Below are 21,842 nucleotides of genomic sequence, written 5' to 3'. Positions count from 1 at the left end.
TAGTTTCTCTCATTTATTAGTTTCTTCTCCTGCTTTCAGGTGCTTTGGGAGAATAGCTTGACTCCCCCTTCTTTGTGGCAACCCCCAGATACCAGAACACTGCTATCCTGTCACCCCTGGTCTTTCTTTTCATTAAACTAAACCTACCCAATGTCATGACCCCATCAGAGTCTGAGGGGGAAGACGAACAGCTGACAGCCGGAGAATGGCTCCCTTGGCTGTGGAGGAAACTGGGGAAGGGCAAAGTCAGGCTGGGCAGAGCAGGGAAGAGGTAGAACAAGGGAGAGAGGGTTCAGATGAAGACCAAGGCCCATCCCCTCCTCATCCTAGGGCACGCAGGGAAGAATGCAGAAGAGAGCAACATGGGTTGTGTGGCTTATGAGGAAAGAAAGGGCCCCCATTCCCTTCACAAGGCACACCTGGGGATGGAGTTTAAAGGAGAGGCAGTTGGGAGGAGCATTTGTCAGGAACAAATGTTGAATTCATCTAGTGTTGTGAGTTTAGCCTGCATTCCTGGCATTCCTCCTGTCTGTGTGAATTATTGCCATGCTTCTGTGTGTTTATCTGCCTTGCTGGAATTATTGGACTCATTACCTTGCCCTTCCGGACTGATTGATTGCAGTCTTTCTGCTTACAGTGCTTAGACTGGAGTAATGGTTGCCTGAGGGAGAGCAAGGGGATTCAAGTAATGAAGGAAAGCAGTCTCACTTAACAGCCATTGCAACATGCAATTGTAATTGCCAGGCCCATAATAATTTGTCTTGAGGATTACTTTTATGCTGGCTGGGGAACTCTGGGGCTTAAAATCTCGGTGAAACCAAAATAGAAGATTGAAACTCCACATATGGGTCCATAATCAACATACTGTTGGAAGATTTATCCTTCTGGGTTCAGTTCCAAGTGGGAAAAAAGGCACTGGAAACATGGAGGCTGTTTGGAAATATGGTTTAATGGTGGACAGGACCACATGGCTTGGAGCTCCAAAATGAAAAGAACGATCACATGCTTCAAGATGTTGGGTGAAGGAAAAGAAGGGTTGAGATGCTGAGAGACCCTTAGTTATATGCCCTCTGTTGGGCCCCACTTTAGTGTTTCCTGTTCCTGTGCAAGAAATGTATCCCATTGGCTATCAGACTCCCAAGGGTGGGGGTCTTAGCTAACTTTGTAGGCTTTGTCTGGACCACATGGCTTTACCTGAGTGCTGGTTGATGCAATTTTCCTAGGCCAGTGGAGAGATGGGCAGAGGCCTTTGTTATGTAGAATACTCTGGCCTAGGCCTTAATGCCCCCCCCCCCATTAACAAATGGGGGGTTAGCTCCTGCTTCTGAGGTGAGTTTCTGCTTCTGAGTTTCTACTTTTCTTTTTAGGGGAAATATTCTACCTTTTTAATATTTCCTTGGTTATTTCATTTTTCTAGGAGAGGCGTGGGTGCAAACTTCATACAATACAAAAGCACCATCCAAAATGCCTTTTTGAGGAATTCCATTTCTCCTGCAAAAGGAAATATCTAGAAGATTCTGCTGATAACCAGAAAATGGTCATTAGCCATTTTCCACTTTCCTTTCTCTCCACTTATAATTTTAATCTTGAGAAAAGTTTGAATACAAAGAATCAGTCGATTTCTCACCTACACTTTGTGAATGGGACATCACAAATGAAATTCAATCCTTCTCTAAACTCTTCAACTTTTGCCTCATGTGGATTACCTTGTGTGCACTAAGGGATGATTTATGCTTGAAGTAAAGTTCACAGACCGGAAATTTGAAAGGTTTCCCCACAGTGTGAGTCCTCTGGTGTATTAAAAAATAGGAATTCCTACTGAAACTTTTCCCACAAACAGGACATTCAAAAGGGTTTATCATCTGTGTGAATCCTCTGGTGTCTAATGAGGTGGGAATTCTGACTAAAACGTTTTCCACAGTCTGGACATTCAAATGGTTTCTCTCCTGTGTGACTCCTCTGGTGTATTACCAGGCAAGAATTGTGACTGAAACTTTTCCCACAATCAGGACATTCAAAAGGTTTCTCTCCTGTATGAGTCCTCTGGTGCATTACCAGGTAGGAATTCTCACTGAAACTTTCCCCACAGATAGGACATTCAAAGGGTTTCTCTCCTGTGTGAGTCCTCTGGTGTATTACCATGTAGGAATTCCGACTGAAACTTTTCCCACAATCAGGACATTCAAAGGGTTTCTCTCCTGTGTGAGTCCTCTGGTGTATTACCAGGTAGGAATTCTGACTGAAACTTTTCCCACAATCAGGACATTTAAAGGGTTTCTCTCCTGTGTGTGTCCTCTGGTGTTTCACCAGGCTGGAATTATCACTAAAACCTTTTCCACAGTCAGGACATTCAAAGGGTTTCTCTCCTGTGTGAGTTCTCTGATGTATTACCAGGCTGGAATTCTCACTGAAACTTTTCCCACAGTCAGGACATTCAAAGGGTTTCTCTCCTGTGTGAGTCCTCTGGTGTCTCATGAGGCTGGAATTTGTAATGAAACATTTCCCACAATCAGGACATTCAAAGGATTTCTCTCCTGTGTGAATCCTCTGGTGTTTCACCAGGCTGGAATTATCAATAAAACTTTTCCCACAGTCAGGACATTCAAAGGGTTTCTCTCCTGTGTGAGTCCTCTGGTGTCTCATGAGGCTGGAATTTGTAATGAAACTTTTCCCACAGTCAGGACATTCAAAGGGTTTCTCTCCTGTGTGAGTCCTCTGGTGTCTCATGAGGCTGGAATTTGTAATGAAAGATTTCCCACAATCAGGACATTCAAAGGATTTCTCTCCTGTATGAATCCTCTGGTGTTTCACCAGGCTGGAATTCTCAATGAAACTTTTCCCACAGATAGGACATTCAAAGGGTTTCTCTCCGGTATGAGTCCTCTGGTGTATTACCAGGTAGGAATTCTGACTGAATTTTTTTCCACATATAGGACATTCAATGGGTTTCTCTCCTGTGTGAATTCTCTGGTGTCTCATGAGGTCAGAATTCTGACTGAAGCTTTTTCTACAGTCAGGACATTCAAAGGGTTTCTCTCCTGTATGAGTACTCTGGTGTCTCATGAGGTGGGAATTCTGACCAAAACCTTTTCCACAGAGAGGACATTCAAACATTTTGTCTCCTCTGTGAGTCCTCTGGTGTATTACCAGGTAGGAATTCCGACTGAAACTTTTCCCACAAATGGGACATTCAAAGTGTTTCTCTCCTGTGTGAGTTCTCTGGTGACTCACAAGGTTGGCATTCTGACTGAAACTTTTCCCACAGATAGGACATTCAAAGGGTTTCTCTCCTGTGTGAGTCCTCTGGTGTATAATAAAGCGGGAATTTGTAACAAAACCTTTGCCACAATCTCGACATTTATAGGTTTTCTCCATGGTGTTAATCCTCTGATGTATTACCAGGCTGGAATTTTTACTGGAACTTCTCCCACGGTCAGGATATTGAAAGTGTTTTTCTCCTTTGAGAGTGCTCTGGTGTATCACCGAATTGGAATTACAACAGAAAGCTTTCCCACAATCAGGACATTCAAAGAATTTTTCTTCTATGGGAGTCCTTAACATAATCTGCACAGTGATACGTTTTCTCCCTTCTGTGAGTCCACTGATGTATCACCATGTTGCCATGCTCAATGAAGCATTTACCACATTGAGAGCACATTTATGGCTTTCCTCTTGTGTGGTTGCTTCCATGAACCACAAAGGAGGTGTTTTGACCAGTTTTTGCTATATTGAGATAATTTGCATGGCTTTTCTCCTGTCTGGCTTCTCTTCTGCATAATCAGCTGTGATTTGCAATCTGCTTTTCCTACAATAGGCAAATCTATGGAGCTTTTCCACAGCTGATATTCTTGAGGTCAAAAATATGGAGGATGCCTTGTTTAGTGATGCTTTCATTCAAGCTGTTTTCTTCCTCACAGGTTGTGGTCTGCATTCCTGTCTGCTCTACGTGGCTTTACTATTGATAGTTTCCTCCCCACTGACTTCCAGATATTTCCCTCTTTTGCTGAATGAAAAGTAATTTCCCTTGACTTCATGTAATGTATCCTTGAGTTCTGCATAATCTACTTTTTCCCGCTTGAAATCTTTTTTGATTTTCTCTCTTTTGTCTAACAGTTATTTGAGGAGGATGAGAATTGGTTTTTTTTCCTTTGAAGGAAATGGAAAATATTTTGATTTATAGCTCGGTTTTCTTCCCTTTTCAATGTTGCTTGTTATTTAAAATTGTCCCAGGTGCTCTTATTGTCATCCTCTTTATCTGTAAGATTCAAAGAAAAATGTAACCTTAATTGTTTATAAAATGGTTAGAGATTATGTAAAAAAAGAAAAATATATATATTACAATGAAAAAGCAAACATGCCCCAATGCTACCATGTTTTCCTGAAAATAAGCCCCATCCCAAAAATAAGCCCAAGCCTGATTTTTGGAGTGGGCCTAATATAAGCCCTAACCCAAAAATAAGCCGGTGAGTATAGGTGTTGCCAGCATGAGAGGTAGCAAGCACACGGGGGGGGGAGCTGGTTTTAGCTGAAGCCTGCCAGCCCCTCGGGGCAGTGTAACAATTCCGAGCGTGTAGCGTGTTGTGTCTCCTTTGTAGAAGGGGGGGGAGGCCTATATCAATCACAGTATTGCACTATAGCATGGAGTGGTAGGAGAAGAGAAAGTCTCTTGTTTCCTGTGTGGATGTATCTTCACTTTTCACTAAGTGTAAACTGTGTGTGTGTGTGTGTGTGTGGCGGAGGGTCAGGTGGGAGGGCGGCAAGGGCTCTGAGAGCGAAGGCGTGGAATTATGCATTAACCCAGCGGGCGGTGGGAAAGTTTTCTTGGGCACCACACACAACTCTATCCTCCGCCTTCCTCGCTATGTTCCACTGCTGAGGGGCAATGGAGTAACCCGCACACAGCTGGCAGCATGACTTTTGCCCATCTCTTTCTGGATGCGGCACTTCTGCTTGTTGGGCTGCTAACCAAAGCTGGCAGCTCCATGGCCAGCTGCTTTGCTTTTTCCCTTTTTTTCCTCATGGGACACTCCCAAGAGGCTTGCGCGGTGGCACCAGCAGTAGGCAAAGGCAGAAACATGGGGGAGGCAGAGGCGATCCCAACGTGCTGCCTACTCCATCGCACCATCTCTCGGCTTGACTGTGACTGTGCCGAACAAGCCCCAGCATAGGGTGTCGGAATTGCCTGCCTACCTCATGCCTCTGCCGACTGCCGTTGCTGCCATGCAAACTTCCCATGAGCCAGGCAGCCGTAGAGCATTTCCAGATCACCTGTTTTCCCCCCGCCAGCCTCTCACTCCACACTCAGAATTAAAGATATTTCCACTGTGCCAAGAAAGCCGACACATGCTGAGAGCTTGGCATATTGCAGCCACGGGAAACCAGACAGTGCAATGGATAGGGCGGGGCCCGAAGTAGCTCTTTAAAAAAATAAGACCTCCCTCAAAATAAGCCCAAGTGTTTATTTTCAAGCCCAAAAGAAAATAAGACTGAGTCTTATTTTCAGGAAACATGGTAGAATTACTTACCTTATTTATGATTCATTTGATACATGGAAGACTACTGAGATCCATGTTCAAATAACCATTCAATCAAATTCAGTTGATTAGTTGGGTCAATCACAATTTCTTAGCAATGCAAAGGAGCATCAACAATTATATATTGAAGCGCTGGGGATAGATTGCAGACATATCCCTACGGAGAGAAATACAGATATACCAAACTACATGTGTATTCATGTGAAAATCTATCTCTTTCAAAGTTGACAATATGTCCCAAAATGGTTACAGTCAAACCTTCTGAGCTAAATTTAGAGATGTGAGGGCTTTAACTGATAAAATGTTGCCAAAAGCCTCTGCAAGATTTGAAACAACACTTTTGTTCATGGAAATCCTCAGCGGCAAATAACAGCAGAAAACACTGTCCACAAGTACTCTGGTGACATCCCTCCTCAAGTAGTCCACACTTAACCCACTGCAATTAGAACTGATATCTGTGTTACTAAGCAGCCCAATCATTAAACAATGACTTGATTCACAAATCTGATGCAGTTCCAATGTTCAAAAACAAGGTGGGGTGGATGTATTCACAAAACCACAGACCAACTAGACTGATATCAATGCCTGAAAAGATCCTGAAAAAGATAACCAAGCAACAAACACCTAGAATCAAGCAAACGTATAATCAGAAGCCAACGTGGGTTTGTTGAAAAAAGAATCATGCCAAACAAATCTTATTTCTTTGAGCAAGTGACTAAATTAGTAGACCAGCAATATCTGTGGACACGGTATCCTGGAATTTCAGTAAGGCATTTGATAAAGTAGACCACAATTTACTTCTTGGTAAACAAAGAAAATGTGGGATAGATAGCATCATGATTGGATGAATTTGTAACTGTCAATGGAATTACATCTATATGGGGGAAAGTAAGCAGTGGGGTACTCCAAGGCTCTATCTTAGGCCCAGTATTCTTCAGTATCTTCTTCAGTATCGGTATCTTCATAAACAATAGAATAGAAGGGGAATTCATCAAATTTGGAGATGACACTAAGCTGGCAGGAATAGCCAACACCCCAAAAGACAAACTCAAGATACAGAAGAATGTCAAAAGATTTGAATACTGGGCCCTAATCCAAGAAAATGAAAATTCAATGGAGAAAAATATATGTTTTACTTAGCCAAGAAAAACCAAATGGCAAGATACAGAATAGGCACAACCTGACTCAATAGCAGGAACTGTGAGATGGATCTTGAAGTCCTAGAGCAGGGTCCCCAACCACCGGGCCGCGGACGGTGCGGACCGTGGAGCACTCTTTACCGGGCCGCAAAGAAAAAAAAAAAAAAATGGCGGCTTTCTTCGCCTTCGGTGAATGCTGCTGGGATCGGGGATCAAGGACACAAATGAAAGAAGGGGAGGGAGGAAGCAACCGAAGCCTGTCCTGCTCTCTGGCTCAGCTCTCTCAGTCGCTCTGTTGCTCCTCCACCAGCACAGGAAGAAACTGCTTCAAAGAAGCCGGGGGTGGCTTTTCCTGTCGCCGCAGCTTCCCGAAGCGCCCGTTTCATCCCCCCCGCCCGCCCGCTCGCTGCAGTTCAATCCACAGTGCTCCGTTCTGCCTGCCTGCCTGTCTGGTTGTTTGGGAGCAGCTTCGGCTGAGAATAATAACTATTCGCCTCTTTTTATCAGCGAAGCTGCTCGAACGAAGAAGGCAGGCAGGCAGGCAGGTAGAACGAGCACTGTGGATTGAACCGAGCGGGCGGGGGGCGGGCGGGCGGGCGGGGGGTGGGGGTGAAAGCGGGCGCCGGGAAGCTGTGGCGACAGGAAAAGCCACCCCCCACCCGGCTTCTTTGAAGCAGTTTCTTCCTGGGCTGCTGTAGGAGCGATAGAGTGACTGAGAGAGGAACGAGGCAGACACCTGAGGGAGGGAGGGAGGCAGACACCTGAGGATGGGGCTGAGGAGGCAGGGCCGGCGCTCCCTGAACTTGGTGGTTTGCTGGCAGACGTTTATTACCCGACTAGGTAACAACATCAGATGTTACCTAGTCAGGTAATGAAACGTCTGCAAGCAAACTACCAAACTCGATTCTCTCTCCCCCGGTCCTTGAAAAAATGTTTCTGCTTGAAACCGGTCCCTGGTACAAAAAGGTTGGGGACCACTGTCCTAGAGGACAAACACCTAAATATAAACCAACAATGTGATGCAGTAGCCAAAAAAGCTAATGCAATCCTAGGCTGCCTTAACAGAGGGCTAGAATCAAGATCATATGAAATATAAGTACCAATTTATAATGGTTTGGTAAGATCCCACTTGGAATACTGCAACCAGTTTTGATTGCCACAATATGAAGAAGAAGAAGAGAAGAGCAGCAAGGATGATGAGAGGGGGCTGGAGGCTAAACTGTATATAGAAGGGTTGCAGAAATTGGGTATGTCTAGTCTAGTGAAAGAACGAACTAGGGGTGATATGATAGCAGTCTTCCAATACTTGAGGGGTCAAGAAGAAGGGAGTCAACTTATTTTGCAACGCAGCAGAAAGCAACATAAGAAGCAGTGGATGGAAACTAATGAAGGAGAGAAGCAGCCTAGAACTAGGGAGAAATTTCCTGACACTGGGAACAATTAACCAGTGGAAGGGTTTGGTGGCTTTTAAACACACGGGACAGACATTTGTCTGAAATATGACTGGGTCTCCTGCTTGAGCAGGTTCCTTCCAACCCTGTCACAAACCTCCAGTGACGGAGCCCCCACAACCTCTGGAGGGGAGCCATTCCCAAAGGATCCACCGTCACCTGAAAGAGGCTTTTGAGATCTTCCCCCCAGCAGAGAATCGCAGCCACCAGTTTCAGAGCGTGCATCCCCAGCGGGCTCCGATCTGGGGAGGGAAGGAACCTGCAGCAGCAGCAGCTGACACGCTTCAGCCTAGCTGCTTCTCTGCTTCCAGGCAGTGAAGGGAACCGAACAGCCCGACTTGCTCCCGGCTCCCCTCCCATCTGCTGCCCCCAACTCACCTGCCAGCTGCTGCTTCCATGCTGGGAACACCAGAAAACACCCGGTCGACAACCAACCGCTCAGGAGTGACCAAACTGACGAAGATCTTCTACGTTTCCTTTCTAGCAATACGGAACTCGATGGTTTTAACTCCTTTATTTATTGTGCACTTTTCAGGCACAGATGTTGTCTTCCTGATCTAGTTGATTCAGTTGATCTAACTGAAAACCACGTTGTTCCATCTCTACCTAAGACAGCTGCTGCACAATTTTTTTAATTGTGTTAATTTTTCATTCCAATTATCACATGGATAATTTTTTCCCCATGATGATTTTCACTAACTTGTTCATTTGGGCCTCCCAAGGATTCACTCATCTTCACAGAAAAAGAGGAAGAAGCTTCCCATGCAAGAAGCAAGAACTACACCAAGGGAAAGAAGTGGAGGGGAACTACCATACAGCAGTCAAAGCGCATCTCCTTTAAGGATCAGTCAAGACTGTTCCAGCCAGCTATTTGTTGTGGGGTGTCTGTGCGCAGGACAACTCATGAACGCTTAGTTTTGCAAGAGGCAGAAACTTGAAGATGGAAGCTTGACCCTATTCAGCTTTTCAAAATTAACTAAGTTCAGGGCCTTAAAAGCTCATCAAGCACTTATTTGTGTGCAGAGTCCCTAAATTATTGCCAGCTTGCTAGCCCGTTTCCATTAACAGAATAATGGAACATGCAACATCAATTCCCTATCTGTATTATTGGGGAGTGAATCTCACTAGAACACTCTTCCCACTGTCTGGAGTAAGATTTCAGACCTGAGTAATCCTGAGCAGAATATTTGGAGGGTGTTACGTTTGCAAATCAATAGATTCCTGCACTTTTGTAGAGGTTTGGCTGTCAGTAGAGATTATTACATCTCTACATCCTACACTTTTATGAGTGATTTCCTGTGGCTCCCAAGGATTTAGGAAGTGGGAACACCAACAGGCCAGAGACCCCAAGGGAGCAAGCTTCGTTCATGCAAGCCAGACTGCATCCAAGCATGCCGTGTCTATTGCTAAAGGAAGAAATTTTAAGTCTGTCAAATGCTAAATGCCATGTGCTTCTGTAAATTGTCCTGCAGAGGAGTCTCCATTAGGACAAAGCTGGAGAGAACATACGGAGCAGAGGCTAGAAAAAGGAGGCTTAGAATGAGGGTGACTGCCTATATATGGCAAGAGAAAACAAACTCCCCAACATGAGATTTGAAAGGGTTGTAAAAGTACATGCAAAAATGTATGAAAGGTTGCCCTAGTCTTTATGTGAAATGCATACCCTTTTTAATCTGAAATGTTTAAAGTAATATACAAAATAATTTTACAAACAGGTTCAAACACCTCTCTAATTCACAACAGATAATAAGAAGTTGTGTGGGGGGAGGCAGAACACAGTGTTGCAAGTATTACCTTCACTCTCAAATGTAAAAAAAAAGTTAGAATTTTCCCGTGGACTTGATCTCTTGGTCTGGTCTACCAAGTGAGCCTGGGCCTGAGGGACCTTTCATGGCTGAGGAGGGACTGGCACTTGGGTGCCCCCACTCCTAGTCCAGCAACAGCACCTTCCCCATGCAGCACACCAGCTCTCTAATAGGAAAGCCATCCAGAGAGACTCCCTACTGCACACTGGTGTCCTCCCCATCAATCGCAGGAAGAAGCCTGCAGGGTGGTGGTGAATGAATGTGGGTAGTCCTCGCTTAGTGACCACAACCTTGACTAGCAATTCTGGCAAACCGCTTTATTGCAACAGGAGTTTCACCTCACTTCCCTTCTGGTCATTAAGTGAATCAATATACCTTTGATTTTATTTCGGTCTTCTACATGAGCTTTATCTTAAGCTTGTTGGGAAACACGCTAATGGTGATCACAGGATCGGGGGACAATGTGATGGTTGTAATTGCAAAGATTGTTTGCCAAACTGTTTTTTATCTATCATAATCTTAAATGGTTGCTAAATGAGGCAATAGCCTCGTTATCCTAGCTCCCTCAACTGATCGTCATACAATTTAGTATCCAGACCCTTTATCACCTTAGTTGCCGTACTTTGCACCTTTTCCATAATCTCAACATCTTTTTTGTACTGTGGTGACCAGAACTGGATGCAGTATTCTAAGTATGGTCTCACTCGGTGGGATTCTACCAGTTCGCACCTATTTGCTAGAACCGGTTGTTAACATTCTAAGCAGTTCAGAGAACTGGTTGTTTGAAGAAATTACTGGCCTAATCCTGTAAGGAAGGCAGGAAGGAAACATTCTGGTGTTGCTTACAGAAACTGCCTCTCCGTTAACCCTTATTACATTCTTGGCAGGACTAGACTTCCTGTCTCAGGAACTTCTCTGGAGTTTTTTTTTTACCTCCTTTGCTGGTACTTTGCTTGTGTGAAGTGACCATTCAAAGTTACAATGGCACTGAAAAAAGTGACTTATGACCATTTTTCACACTTACAACTTTTGCAGTGTCCCCACAATCATGAGAGGCCAGGCAAGGAGATGCGTGCCTCGATGTGAGTGATATTGAGTTGGCTATGCCCAGCCAATAACATGACCACCAAGCCATGCCCACCAACTAAGCCACGCCCACAGAACTGGTTGTTAAAAAATTTGAATCCCACCCCTGGTCTCACTAGCATAGTGAGAAGCAGTACTATTAATTATTGGTGGCTTTTTCAAAACGTTCTCTGTCTTTTCCATCATGGGGACCTCAACTTTCACAATGTCTGTTGAATCGGATTCATAATTCGGAGAATCATCAGGGAAGTAAAATAGTATGGGAATACCTGTCTGATCTTGATGAACACAACTCACCAGGACCTGATGGATTGTATCCCAGAGTTCTAAAGGAGCTGGCAGATATTATCTTAGAACTAGTGTACCACATCTTTCAAAAATCCTGGAGCATTGGAAAATTACCAGAGGCCTGGAAAAGAGCTGATGTGGTTCTCATCTTCAAAAAAGGGGGGAAAACAGACTCAGAAAACTACAGACCCATCAGCCTAACATCAATACTCAAGAAGATACTGGAAAAGATAATAAGAAAACAGATCTGCCAACATCTAGAAACAAGTAAAGTAATAACTAGAGATCAGCATGAGTTTGTTAAAAACAGATAATGCCAAACCAATCTTATTTCATTCTTCAACATAGTGACTAAATTACTAGACCAGCAAAATACTGTGGACATAATATACTTAAAACTTCAGCAAGGCATTTGACAAAGTAGACCACAACCTACTTGGTAAGCTAGAAAAAAGTGGGTTAGATAGCATCACCACCAGATGCATTCGTAACTGGCTGACAAATTCTACCCAATGAATAGTCCTTAATGGGTCTACGTCTACATGGAGAGAAATAAGCAATGGAGTAGCACAAGGTTCTGTATTAGGCCCAGTACTCTTCAATATCTTCATAAATGACTTAAATGAGGAAAGAAGTGGAACTTTACCAATTTTGCAGATGACACTAAGGATAGCAGGAATAGCTAAAACCCTAAAAGATTTGAACACTGGGCCCTATCTAACAAAATGAAATTCAGTATAGAGTAAAATAAAGTCTTATGCAAGAAACACCAAAAGTACACATATAGACTGGGTGAAACCAGGCTTAATAGCAGTTACTGTGAAAGGGATCTTGGAGTCTTAGTGGATAACCAGAGTTAGGGTTAGGCCAGACAAGGAATAATGGATGGAAACTGATCAAGGAGAGATTCAACCTAGATATAAGAAGAAACTTTCTGACAGTGGGAACGATCAGCTAATGGAACAACTTGCCTTCTGAAGTTGTGGGCGCTTCATCACTGAAGGCTTTCAAGAAGAGATTGGACTGACATTTGTCAGAAATGATGCAGGGTCTTTTGCTTGGGTAGGGGGTTGGACTAGATGACTTATAAGGTCTCTTCCAACTCTGTTAATCTGTCTTCAGCCCTTCAAATCTGATATTCTCTGTAATGGTATGATTTTGAAAAGCCTACAAACCCACTGGCACACCCAATGGCTGCTTTAGAGGTTGTAACGTTAAAAGGGAAACCGTAGCTTAGTTGTCCAGTTTGAAACATCCTAACTTCCTTCTCTCAGACTGGCAGTGATGAAGAAAACCATCCCTGAATCTGAAAAAATGCCAATAAAAACAGATCCAGTTTAGCCATTCTAATTTTTTAACTGTGCCTAATGAAATGTCATTCTTTCGTTGAATTTAGGACTGGAGCAGAAAGCAATACAACAAATAAATTAAGAGGCAGAAACCTAATTGCAGCTCACATCATCAGAGTCATAGAGTGCATGGGCTGATGTACGACTGAAACTGAAATTCTAAATTTGTAATGAGGGAAGCTAAGGAAGATGGATTGGTCATAGAGATACAGAATGCATAAAAGAGGAATTACAAGTTAACAATTGTAGTGCGTTAGAAACCCATTGTATGTGTGAAGTCATCACTGACAAGAGTTGGGAAATGAAATTTACATAATCTTATTAAATTCATTTATTATTAAACTTAATTGCTGCCCATCTCAGTTTGACCCTTGTGACCCTTGCCTTGCCCTATTATTCATAGCAACACTGACAATACCCATTTTTTACATGTCAAATGCTTCTATTAATTCTAACATAATGCATTTTGAAAAATAAGACATTTTCTGTTGTACATTTTTTCCCTCATGTTAAGGTAGCAAAACAGAGAGGTTTGTCCCTCTTCTGCGTTATCAGTGTGGACAGTATGGTAAAATAGCATCCGCTTCCACAAGTAATAATTCCACAATATTATATAATTTCTTGATTAACGTTTCATCCACCACTAACAGTATTTGATCAAATTTTGTTTGCTCTTTATAAAAGCCATATATCTTAACATCTTTCTCATATCTTGGTTGCATCTGCATATGTGGCCACCATGATAAATCAACATCCTGTTTCTGTTGGTTTCTCTCCCATATGAGTCCTCTGGTGTACCACCAGTGTGGAATTACAAGTAAAACTTTTCCCACAAGTAGGAGGACATTCAAAGGGTTTCTCTCCTGTGTGAGTCCTCTGGTGTTTCACTAGGTTGGAATTAGTACTAAAACTTTTCCCACAGATAGGACATTCAAAGGGTTTCTCTCCTGTATGAGTCCTCTGGTGTATCACCAGGTGGGATTTCTGACTGTAATGTTTCCCACAAATAGGACATTCAAAGGGTTTCTCTCCTGTATGAGTCCTCTGGTGTATGACCAGGTGGGAATTCTGACTGTAATGTTTCCCACAAGTAGGACATTCAAAGGGTTTCTCTCCTGTATGAGCCCTCTGGTGTACCACCAGTGTGGAATTACAACTAAAACTTTTCCCACAAGTAGGACATTCAAAGGGTTTCTCTCCTGTATGAGTCCTCTGGTGTATCACCAGGTGGGATTGAGGAATTAGAACTAAAACTTTTCCCACAAGTAGGACATTCAAAGGGTTTCTCTCCTGTATGAGCCCTCTGGTGTACCACCAGTGTGGAATTACAACTAAAACTTTTCCCACAAGTAGGACATTCAAAGGGTTTCTCTCCTGTATGAGTCCTCTGGTGTATGACCAGGTGGGAATTCTGACTGTAATGTTTCCCACAAGTAGGACATTCAAAGGATTTGTCTCCCGTATGAGCCCTCTGGTGTACCAACAGTGAGGAATTACAAGTAAAACTTTTCCCACAAGTAGGACATTCAAAGGGTTTCTCTCCTGTGTGAGTCCTCTGGTGTTTCACTAGGTTGGAATTAGTACTAAAACTTTTCCCACAGATAGGACATTCAAAGGGTTTCTCTCCTGTATGAGCCCTCTGGTGTGTCACCAGGTGGGAATTATTACTAAAACTTTTCCCACAAATAGGACATTCAAAGGGTTTCTCTCCTGTGTGAGTCCTCTGGTGTTTCACTAGGTTGGAATTAGTACTAAAACTTTTCCCACAGATAGGACATTCAAAGGGTTTCTCTCCCATATGAGTCCTCTGGTGTACCACCAGTGTGGAATTACAAGTAAAACTTTTCCCACAAGTAGGACATTCAAAGGGTTTCTCTCCTGTGTGAGTCCTCTGGTGTTTCACTAGGTGGGAATTAGCACTAAAACTTTCCCCACAGATAGGACATTCAAAGGGTTTGTCTCCCGTATGAGCCCTCTGGTGTGTCACCAGGTGGAAATTATTACTAAAACTTTTCCCACAAATAGGACATTCAAAGGGTTTCTCTCCTGTATGAGTCCTCTGGTGTATGACCAGGTGGGAATTAGTACTAAAACTTTTCCCACAGATAGGACATTCAAAGGGTTTCTCTCCTGTATGAGCCCTCTGGTGTTTCACCAGGTGGAATTATTACTAAAACTTTTCCCACAAATAGGACATTCAAAGGGTTTCTCTCCTGTATGAGCCCTCTGGTGTACCACCAGTGTGGAATTACAACTAAAACTTTTCCCACAAGTAGGACATTCAAAGGGTTTCTCTCCTGTATGAGCCCTCTGGTGTACCACCAGTGTGGAATTACAACTAAAACTTTTCCCACAAGTAGGACATTCAAAGGGTTTGTCTCCCGTATGAGCCCTCTGGTGTACCAACAGTGAGGAATTACAAGTAAAACTTTTCCCACAAGTAGGACATTCAAAGGGTTTCTCTCCTGTGTGAGTCCTCTGGTGTTTCACTAGGTTGGAATTATCACTAAAACTTTTCCCACAGATAGGACATTCAAAGGGTTTCTCTCCTGTGTGAATCCTCTGGTGTCTCACCAGGTGGATATTCTGACTGTAATGTTTCCCACAATAAGGACATTCAAAGGGTTTCTCTCCTGTGTGAATCCTCTGGTGTCTCACCAGGCTGAAATTATCATTGAAACCTTTCCCGCAATAAGGACATTCAAAGGGTTTCTCTCCTGTATGAGTCCTCTGGTGTATTACCAGATGGGAATTTTGTCTGAAATGTTTCCCACAATCAGGACATTCAGAGGGTTTCTCTCCTGTGTGAGTCCTCTGGTGTTTCACTAGGTTGGAATTAGCACTAAAACTTTTCCCACAGATAGGACATTCAAAGGGTTTCTCTCCTGTGTGAGTCCTCTGGTGTATCACTAGGTTGGAATTAGCACTAAAACTTTTCCCACAGATAGGACATTCAAAGGGTTTCTCTCCTGTGTGAGTCCTCTGGTGTTTCACTAGGTTGGAATTAGCACTAAAACTTTTCCCACAGAGAGGACATTCAAAGGGTTTGTCTCCCGTATGAGCCCTCTGGTGTCCCAACAGTGAGGAATTACAAGTAAAACTTTTCCCACAAGTAGGACATTCAAAGGGTTTCTCTCCTGTGTGAGTCCTCTGGTGTTTCACTAGGTTGGAATTATCACTAAAACTTTTCCCACAGATAGGACATTCAAAGGGTTTCTCCCCTGTATGAGCCCTCTGGTGTGTCACCAGGTGGGAATTCTGACTGTAATGTTTCCCACAAGTAGGACATTCAAAGGGTTTCTCTCCTGTGTGAGTCCTCTGGTGTTTCACTAGGTTGGAATTAGCACTAAAACTTTTCCCACAGATAGGACATTCAAAGGGTTTCTCTCCTGTGTGTGTACTCTGGCGTATCATTGTTTTGGAATTCTGACTGAAATTTTCCCCATACATTGGACATTCAAAGGGTTTCTCTCCTGTGTGCGTGCTCTTGCGTCTCAAGAGGTAGGAATTTGTATCGAAACCTTTCCCAAAATCTCGACACTCATAGGGTTTGTCCTTCCATGAATCCTCTGATGTATTACCAGGCTGGAATTATGACTGGAACTTCTCCCACAGTCAGGACAGTGAAAGGGTTTTTTTCTTTTGATTCTTCTGATGTATCACCAAGCTGGAATTACAACTGAACGTTTTGCAACAGTCAAGACATTCAAAGCATTTTTCTCCTATGAGAGTCTTCTGGAATATTACCAGTGTGGAATTTTGACTTTCCCATAATCAGGACATTCAAAGGATTTTCTTCTGTGTGAGTTCTCTGTTGTCTCATAATTTCTAATGAAGCTTTTCCCACTATCTAGACACTTATACAGTTTCTGCCTAGAGTCAATGTACTGTTTTATCACCAGACTGGAATCGTGACCATGCCTTGTTTAGTCTTGATGTCAGTTGACAGTTCTCTGGTCTCATGAGATGAAAAATTCTAATGAAGCTTTTCCCATTATCTAGACACTCATACAGTTTCTCCCTTTAGGCAATCCACTGATGTATCACCAGACTGGAATTGAGACAATACCTTGTTTAGTGGTACTTTCATTCAAGCCATTTTCTTCCTCACAGGGAGAGGTCTATATTACTGTCTGCTCCACATGGCTTTACTATTGACCTTTTCTTCCAACTGACTTCCAGATATGATGAATGAAAAATAATCTCCCTTGACTTTTCATGTAATGTATCCTTGAGTTGTTACATAATCTGCTTATTCTGGCTTGAAATCTTGTTTAATTTTTTGTCTTTTGTCTAACAACTTCTGGAAGAGGAGGAGGAGCATTGTGTGGTTTTCTGCAGGAAATGGAAAATATTTTGATTTCTGGCTTGATTTATTTCCCTTTTCAATGTTGTTTGTTATTTGCAGTTGTCCTGAGTGCCCTTATTGCCATCTTTTTTTTCTGTAAGATTCAAAGAAAAGTGTAATATTAATTGTTTATAAAATGTTTAGAGATGATGTGAAAAAAGTAAAGATTACAATGAAAAAGCAAACATGCCCTAATACTAGAATAATCTCTTATACCCTGTTTATGATTCATTTGACACATGGCTTGAAACAACTGCTAGGATTACCACAAATTTTATGGATCAGCTGCATGTCTGCTTCTAGTGGTAAGTGAGGACTACCTGTGCAACCCTAGGTTGCCAAAAGGTTCTCAAAAGCTGTTTTTTAGAAAGTGCTGGATTAAGTACAATCCAACCTGGTTAATACATGGATGGGATAGGAAATAGCATACTTATTGGCAAAACATCACAATGTAATGGGAGACTTGAACTACTTTGATATCAACTGGGAGAGACTCTGCAGCAAGTGGGAGATCGAACAGATTCCTAACCAACTTAGCTGACAACTTTGTCATCCAAAAGGTAGAGGAGGAAACTTACTAGTAGAGAAGAAAAGATAGAGGGAGTTGAAGCTGCCAGAACCTTTGGCAAGAGTGACCACATCATACTAGAATTTAATATTACTTAAAAAATATTTCAATATTCCTTAAGAAAAATTCCTTTTCAATTTTTTCAATTTCTTTTTTTCAATTTTTCAATTCCTTGTTCCAATTTTAAGTCTTTTTTTCAACTCTTAAACATCATTTTAATTTAATTTTTTCCATTTTTAAATCTTTTTCAATTTTAAAATCCTTTTTTCATTTTTATAAAATTCTTTTTTCAATTTTTAAATCTTTCAATTTTATTTTATTTTTTATAAAATTCCTTTTTCAATTTTTCCATTTCTCTTTTCAACTAAGCATTTAAAAAACAGTTCACTTATTTTAATTTTTTAGAAATTTTTTAAATTCTTAACGATCTAAGACAGTGTTGGGATTGGAATAACTTAACAACCGGTTCTCTGGCTGGGTAGGCGTGTCCGGTTGGTCATGTGACTGGGTGACATCACTCATCACACCCAGCCCTGCCTCCCCACCACTCGCCTCAAAGGCACAGGGAGGATTCAGCCGGTTGGGACTAATCCCAACACTGGCTCTCCCTGCCCGTTTTTTGGCCTTTTTCAGGCTGTTTTCAGGCCGTTTTTTTGGGCCATTGCACAAAAGAGAGATTACAAATTAACAATTGAAGTACATTAGAAACCCACTGTATGTGTGAAGTCCTCATTACTGACAAAGAGTTGGGAAATGAGCTTTACATTTACCCTATTATTAAATTCATTCATTATTAAACTTAATCGCACCCATCTCAGAGTCTGAGGCAACTCTGAGCATCTTGTCTTGCCCTAATGCTCATAGCAACACTGACAATACCCATTTTTTACATGCCAAATGTTTCTGATAATTCTAACATAATGCATTTTGGAAAAACGAGACATTTTCTATTGTACGTTTTGTTCCTCATGTTAAGGTAGCAAAATAGAGAGGTTTGTCCCTCTTCTGCGTTATCCATCTGGACAGTGTGGCAAAATGGCAGCCGCTTCCCCAAGTCCACCGCATGACCCAGGGACGAATCCAGGACCCACTGAAAATGGTGGCTGCTTCCAGGACACAGTCATGAGGCCCAAGGATGCGTTTCATTCCCTCCCTCCACAACAGGAGGATCAGAGATCTTCCAAAGGTAAGGAGGAGGAGGAGGGTTTGAGGCCTGGTGGGGTGGCAGTCAGGCCTGAGGACTGCAGGGACCCAGCAGGAGTGGGGAAAATCCTATGGGGACCCTGGGGAGCTGAGGGAAGGGGCAGGGATGGGAAACAGAACATAGGGGGTCTTGGAGGGTGGTGGGGGAGCCCCAGGGATGCCTGTGGCAGGCAAGCCTGGCCCTGCTCTAGGCCTCCAAGAGTTTTCCTCAGCCCTGAGGTAGCCAGTACTCTGCTTAGCAACTCGCAGATTCGATTAATGGCTGCCCCAGGGAGAGCAGGAGATTCGGGTAGTTAAGGAAAGCCGTCTCACTTAACAGTCATTGCAACATGCAACCGTAATTGCAAGGCCCATAATAGTTGTATCTTGAGGATTACTTTTATGCTGGCTGGGGAATTCGGGGGCTCAAAATCTGGGCAAAACCAAGGTAGAAGACTGAAACTCCACATGTGGGAATTACATAATCAACATACAAAAAAGCTCCATCCAAAATTCCTTTTTGAGGAATTGCACTACTTCTGGAAAAGGAAATATCCAGAAGCTGATAACCAGAAACCAATCTTATTTCATTCTTTGACAAAGTGACTATAGCAGCAGACTAGAAAAATGCTTTGGGTTTAGACTTCAGCAAGGCATTTGACAAAGTAGACCACAACCTATTTCTTGGTAAGCTAGAAAAATGTGGAATAGACAGCATCACCAACAGATGGATTTGTAACTGGTTGACAAACTATATACTCAACGCATAGTCCTTAATGGTACCACATCCACATGGAGGGAAGTAAGCAGTGGGATATCACAAGGTTCTGTCTTAGGTCCAGTACTCTTCAATATCTTCATAAATGACTGAGATGAGGGTATACAGAATAGGTGGAACCTGGCAGTATCTATGAGAGGGAACATTGAATCCCAGTGGACAATCATTTAAATGTGAGCTAGCAGAGTGTTGTAGTGGCCAAAAAAAGCCAATGCAATCTTAGGCTGTATTAACAGAGGGATACAGTCAAGATCAAGTGAAGTGCTAGTACCAATTTATAATGCTTTGGTAAGGCCACACTTGGAGTTCTGCAACCAGCTTTGGTCACCAAGAATTTAAAAGATGTTGAGAGCCCATGGAAGAGCAGCAAGGAGGATTAGGGGGCTGGAGGCTGAAATAAGTAAAGAGCAGTGGCAGGAACTGGGAATGGCTAGTCTAGTGAGGAGGAGAACTAGGGGAGACATGATAGCGTTGTTCCAATAATTGAGGGGTTGCCACAAAGAAGAGGGGGTCAACCTATTCTCCAAAGCAGCCAAAGGCAGGACAAATGGATGGAAACTAACGAAGGGGAGAAGCAACCTAGAACTAAGAAGAAATTTCCTGACACCCAGAACAAACCAGTGGGAACTGTTTGCCTTCAGAAGTTGTGGGTGCTCCATCACTGGAGGCTTTGAAAGAGAGACTGGACAGCCATTTCTCTGAAACGATGTTGGGTCTCCTGCTCGATCAGGGGGTTGGAATAGATGACCTCCAGGGATCCTTCCAACGACGTTCCTCTGCAACACTCCTCTAGTGATGGAGAAACAGCCTGAACTTAAAAGAGGTTTTTTAAATCTTCTCACCAGAAGGAAAACTGCAGCCACCGGTGGGCTTAAATTTGGGGAGGGAAGGAATCTGCAGCAGCAGCAGCAGCTGACACGCTTCAGCCCAGTTGCTTCTCTGCTTCCAGGCCGTGGAGGAAACCGAACAACCCGACTTGCTCCCGGACTCTCCTCCCACCTGCTACTTCGATCGATCCTGGGAAGAGCAGAAAAGCCGCTCTGCACACCTCCTTCCTCCCATGAGGCATCCGGAAGAGGAAGTTCCTCTGCTCTTCTCCACTCTTCCCATCCTTTCTAGCAATATAATACTTGATGGTTTTAACTCTTTAAACTCAGCCACAGAGCCCGCCTACTGTATTGTCAGCTTTGTAGGCACAGATCTTGTCCTCTTGACTTCCATCTCCGGATAGGAAACGCCATGTGCAAATTCTGTAAATTTACTTCCAGGGAAGTCTCCATGAGGTCCCAGATGGAGGAAATTACACAGCGGGGCCTATCAAACTCTGTACCTGTCAATAGTGGTGTCCCCCAAGGCAGTGTTCTAGGACCAACTCTCTTCATCCTCTACATAAATGACCTCTGCGATCATATTAAGAGCAATTGAGTTCTTTTCGCTGATGATGTAAAGCTGTTCAATACCACAGACAATACTGCTACCCTACAAAAAGATCTCGACTATGTATCAGAATGGTCAAACAAATGGCAACTTCAAATCTCAACAAATAAATGCTCTGTCTTACATATTGGCAAAAAAATCAGAAAATAAAATACAAGCTGAATAGTCAAGATCTTGTTGATGACCCAAGCTCTGTAAAGGACCTTGGAATACTCACCTCTAATGATCTAAGTGCTAGAGCCCACTGCAACTACATAGCCAAAAAGGCATTAAGAGTTGTTAACCTAATCCTACGTAGCTTTTTCTCTGGTAATATCACACTACTAACCAGAGCATACAAAACATTTGCTAGACCAATACTCGAATACAGTTCATCAGTCTGGAACCCACATTACATATCTGATATTAGCACAATTGAGAAAGTCCAGAAATATTTCACAAGAAGAGTTCTCCACTCCTCCACTGCTGTAGAATACCTTATGCCACCAGACTTGAAATTCTAGAACTAGAAAACCTTGAATTACGCCGTCTCCGGTCTGATTTAAGCATGGTATATAAAATCATACATTGCAATGTCCTACCTGTCAATGAATACTTCAGCTTCAACCATAACAACACAAGAGCACACAATAGATAAAAACTCAATGTTAACCGCACCAAACTTGATTGCAGGAAATATGACTTCAGCAATAGAGTGGTCAATGTCTGGAATACTCTACCCGACTCTGTAGTTTCTTCCCCACCTCACCCCTTTCCTAAGAGGTCTGTAGAGGGCGTGCATAAGCGCACCAACGTGCCTACCGTCCCTGTCCTATTGTTTCTCTTATTCTTCTTTTATTTTTCTTATATGTACCCATTTCATGTATTCACAACTATG

The 21,842-nt window shown here is 42.9% G+C and overlaps 3 protein-coding genes across 5 annotated transcripts in view; 1 reads left to right on the top strand and 2 right to left on the bottom strand.

The window, feature by feature from the left end:
* Positions 1-21,842, top strand: part of LOC113426492 (uncharacterized) — an 807,865-nt gene that overhangs the window by 610,539 nt on the left and 175,484 nt on the right. The gene's annotated exons all lie outside the window — the stretch shown is intronic.
* On the bottom strand, positions 932-20,461 carry LOC148131681 (uncharacterized). Of its 3 annotated transcripts, XM_087953097.1 has the most exons (3): positions 8,503-8,606; positions 5,526-5,691; positions 932-4,255 (listed from the first exon to the last, which is right to left on the bottom strand). In XM_087953097.1, exon 3 carries the CDS (start codon positions 3,559-3,561, stop codon positions 1,846-1,848), a length of 1,716 nt encoding a protein of 571 aa, XP_087809223.1. In that variant the 5' UTR covers positions 3,562-4,255; positions 5,526-5,691; positions 8,503-8,606; the 3' UTR covers positions 932-1,845. The 3 variants fall into 3 exon arrangements, with proteins under 3 accessions (XP_087809223.1, XP_087809225.1, XP_087809224.1); XM_087953099.1 differs by lacking the exons at positions 5,526-5,691; positions 8,503-8,606 and adding an exon at positions 20,371-20,461; XM_087953098.1 differs by lacking the exon at positions 5,526-5,691.
* Positions 13,400-20,492, bottom strand: LOC148131680 (uncharacterized). Its single transcript, XM_087954022.1, is given in 4 exon segments — positions 13,400-13,885; positions 13,887-14,812; positions 14,815-17,094; positions 20,371-20,492. Coding segments are annotated over 3 exon segments (2,700 nt in total). The 5' UTR covers positions 16,103-17,094; positions 20,371-20,492.

This window comes from Notechis scutatus, chromosome 2 (genome assembly GCF_049901735.1).
Source record: "Notechis scutatus isolate UNSWTSFEM ecotype Mainland chromosome 2, rNotScu1.2, whole genome shotgun sequence".
NCBI lineage: Eukaryota > Metazoa > Chordata > Lepidosauria > Squamata > Elapidae > Notechis > Notechis scutatus.
The sequence above is the reverse complement of the archived record's forward strand: the minus strand, read 5'-3'. Positions and strand labels throughout refer to the sequence as shown.

What these genes read in the sequence shown, in the direction of transcription:
- LOC148131681 (XM_087953099.1), bottom strand. Translation starts at nt 3,561, where the DNA reads ATGTTAAGGACTCCCATAGAAGAAAAATTCTTTGAATGTCCTGATTGT.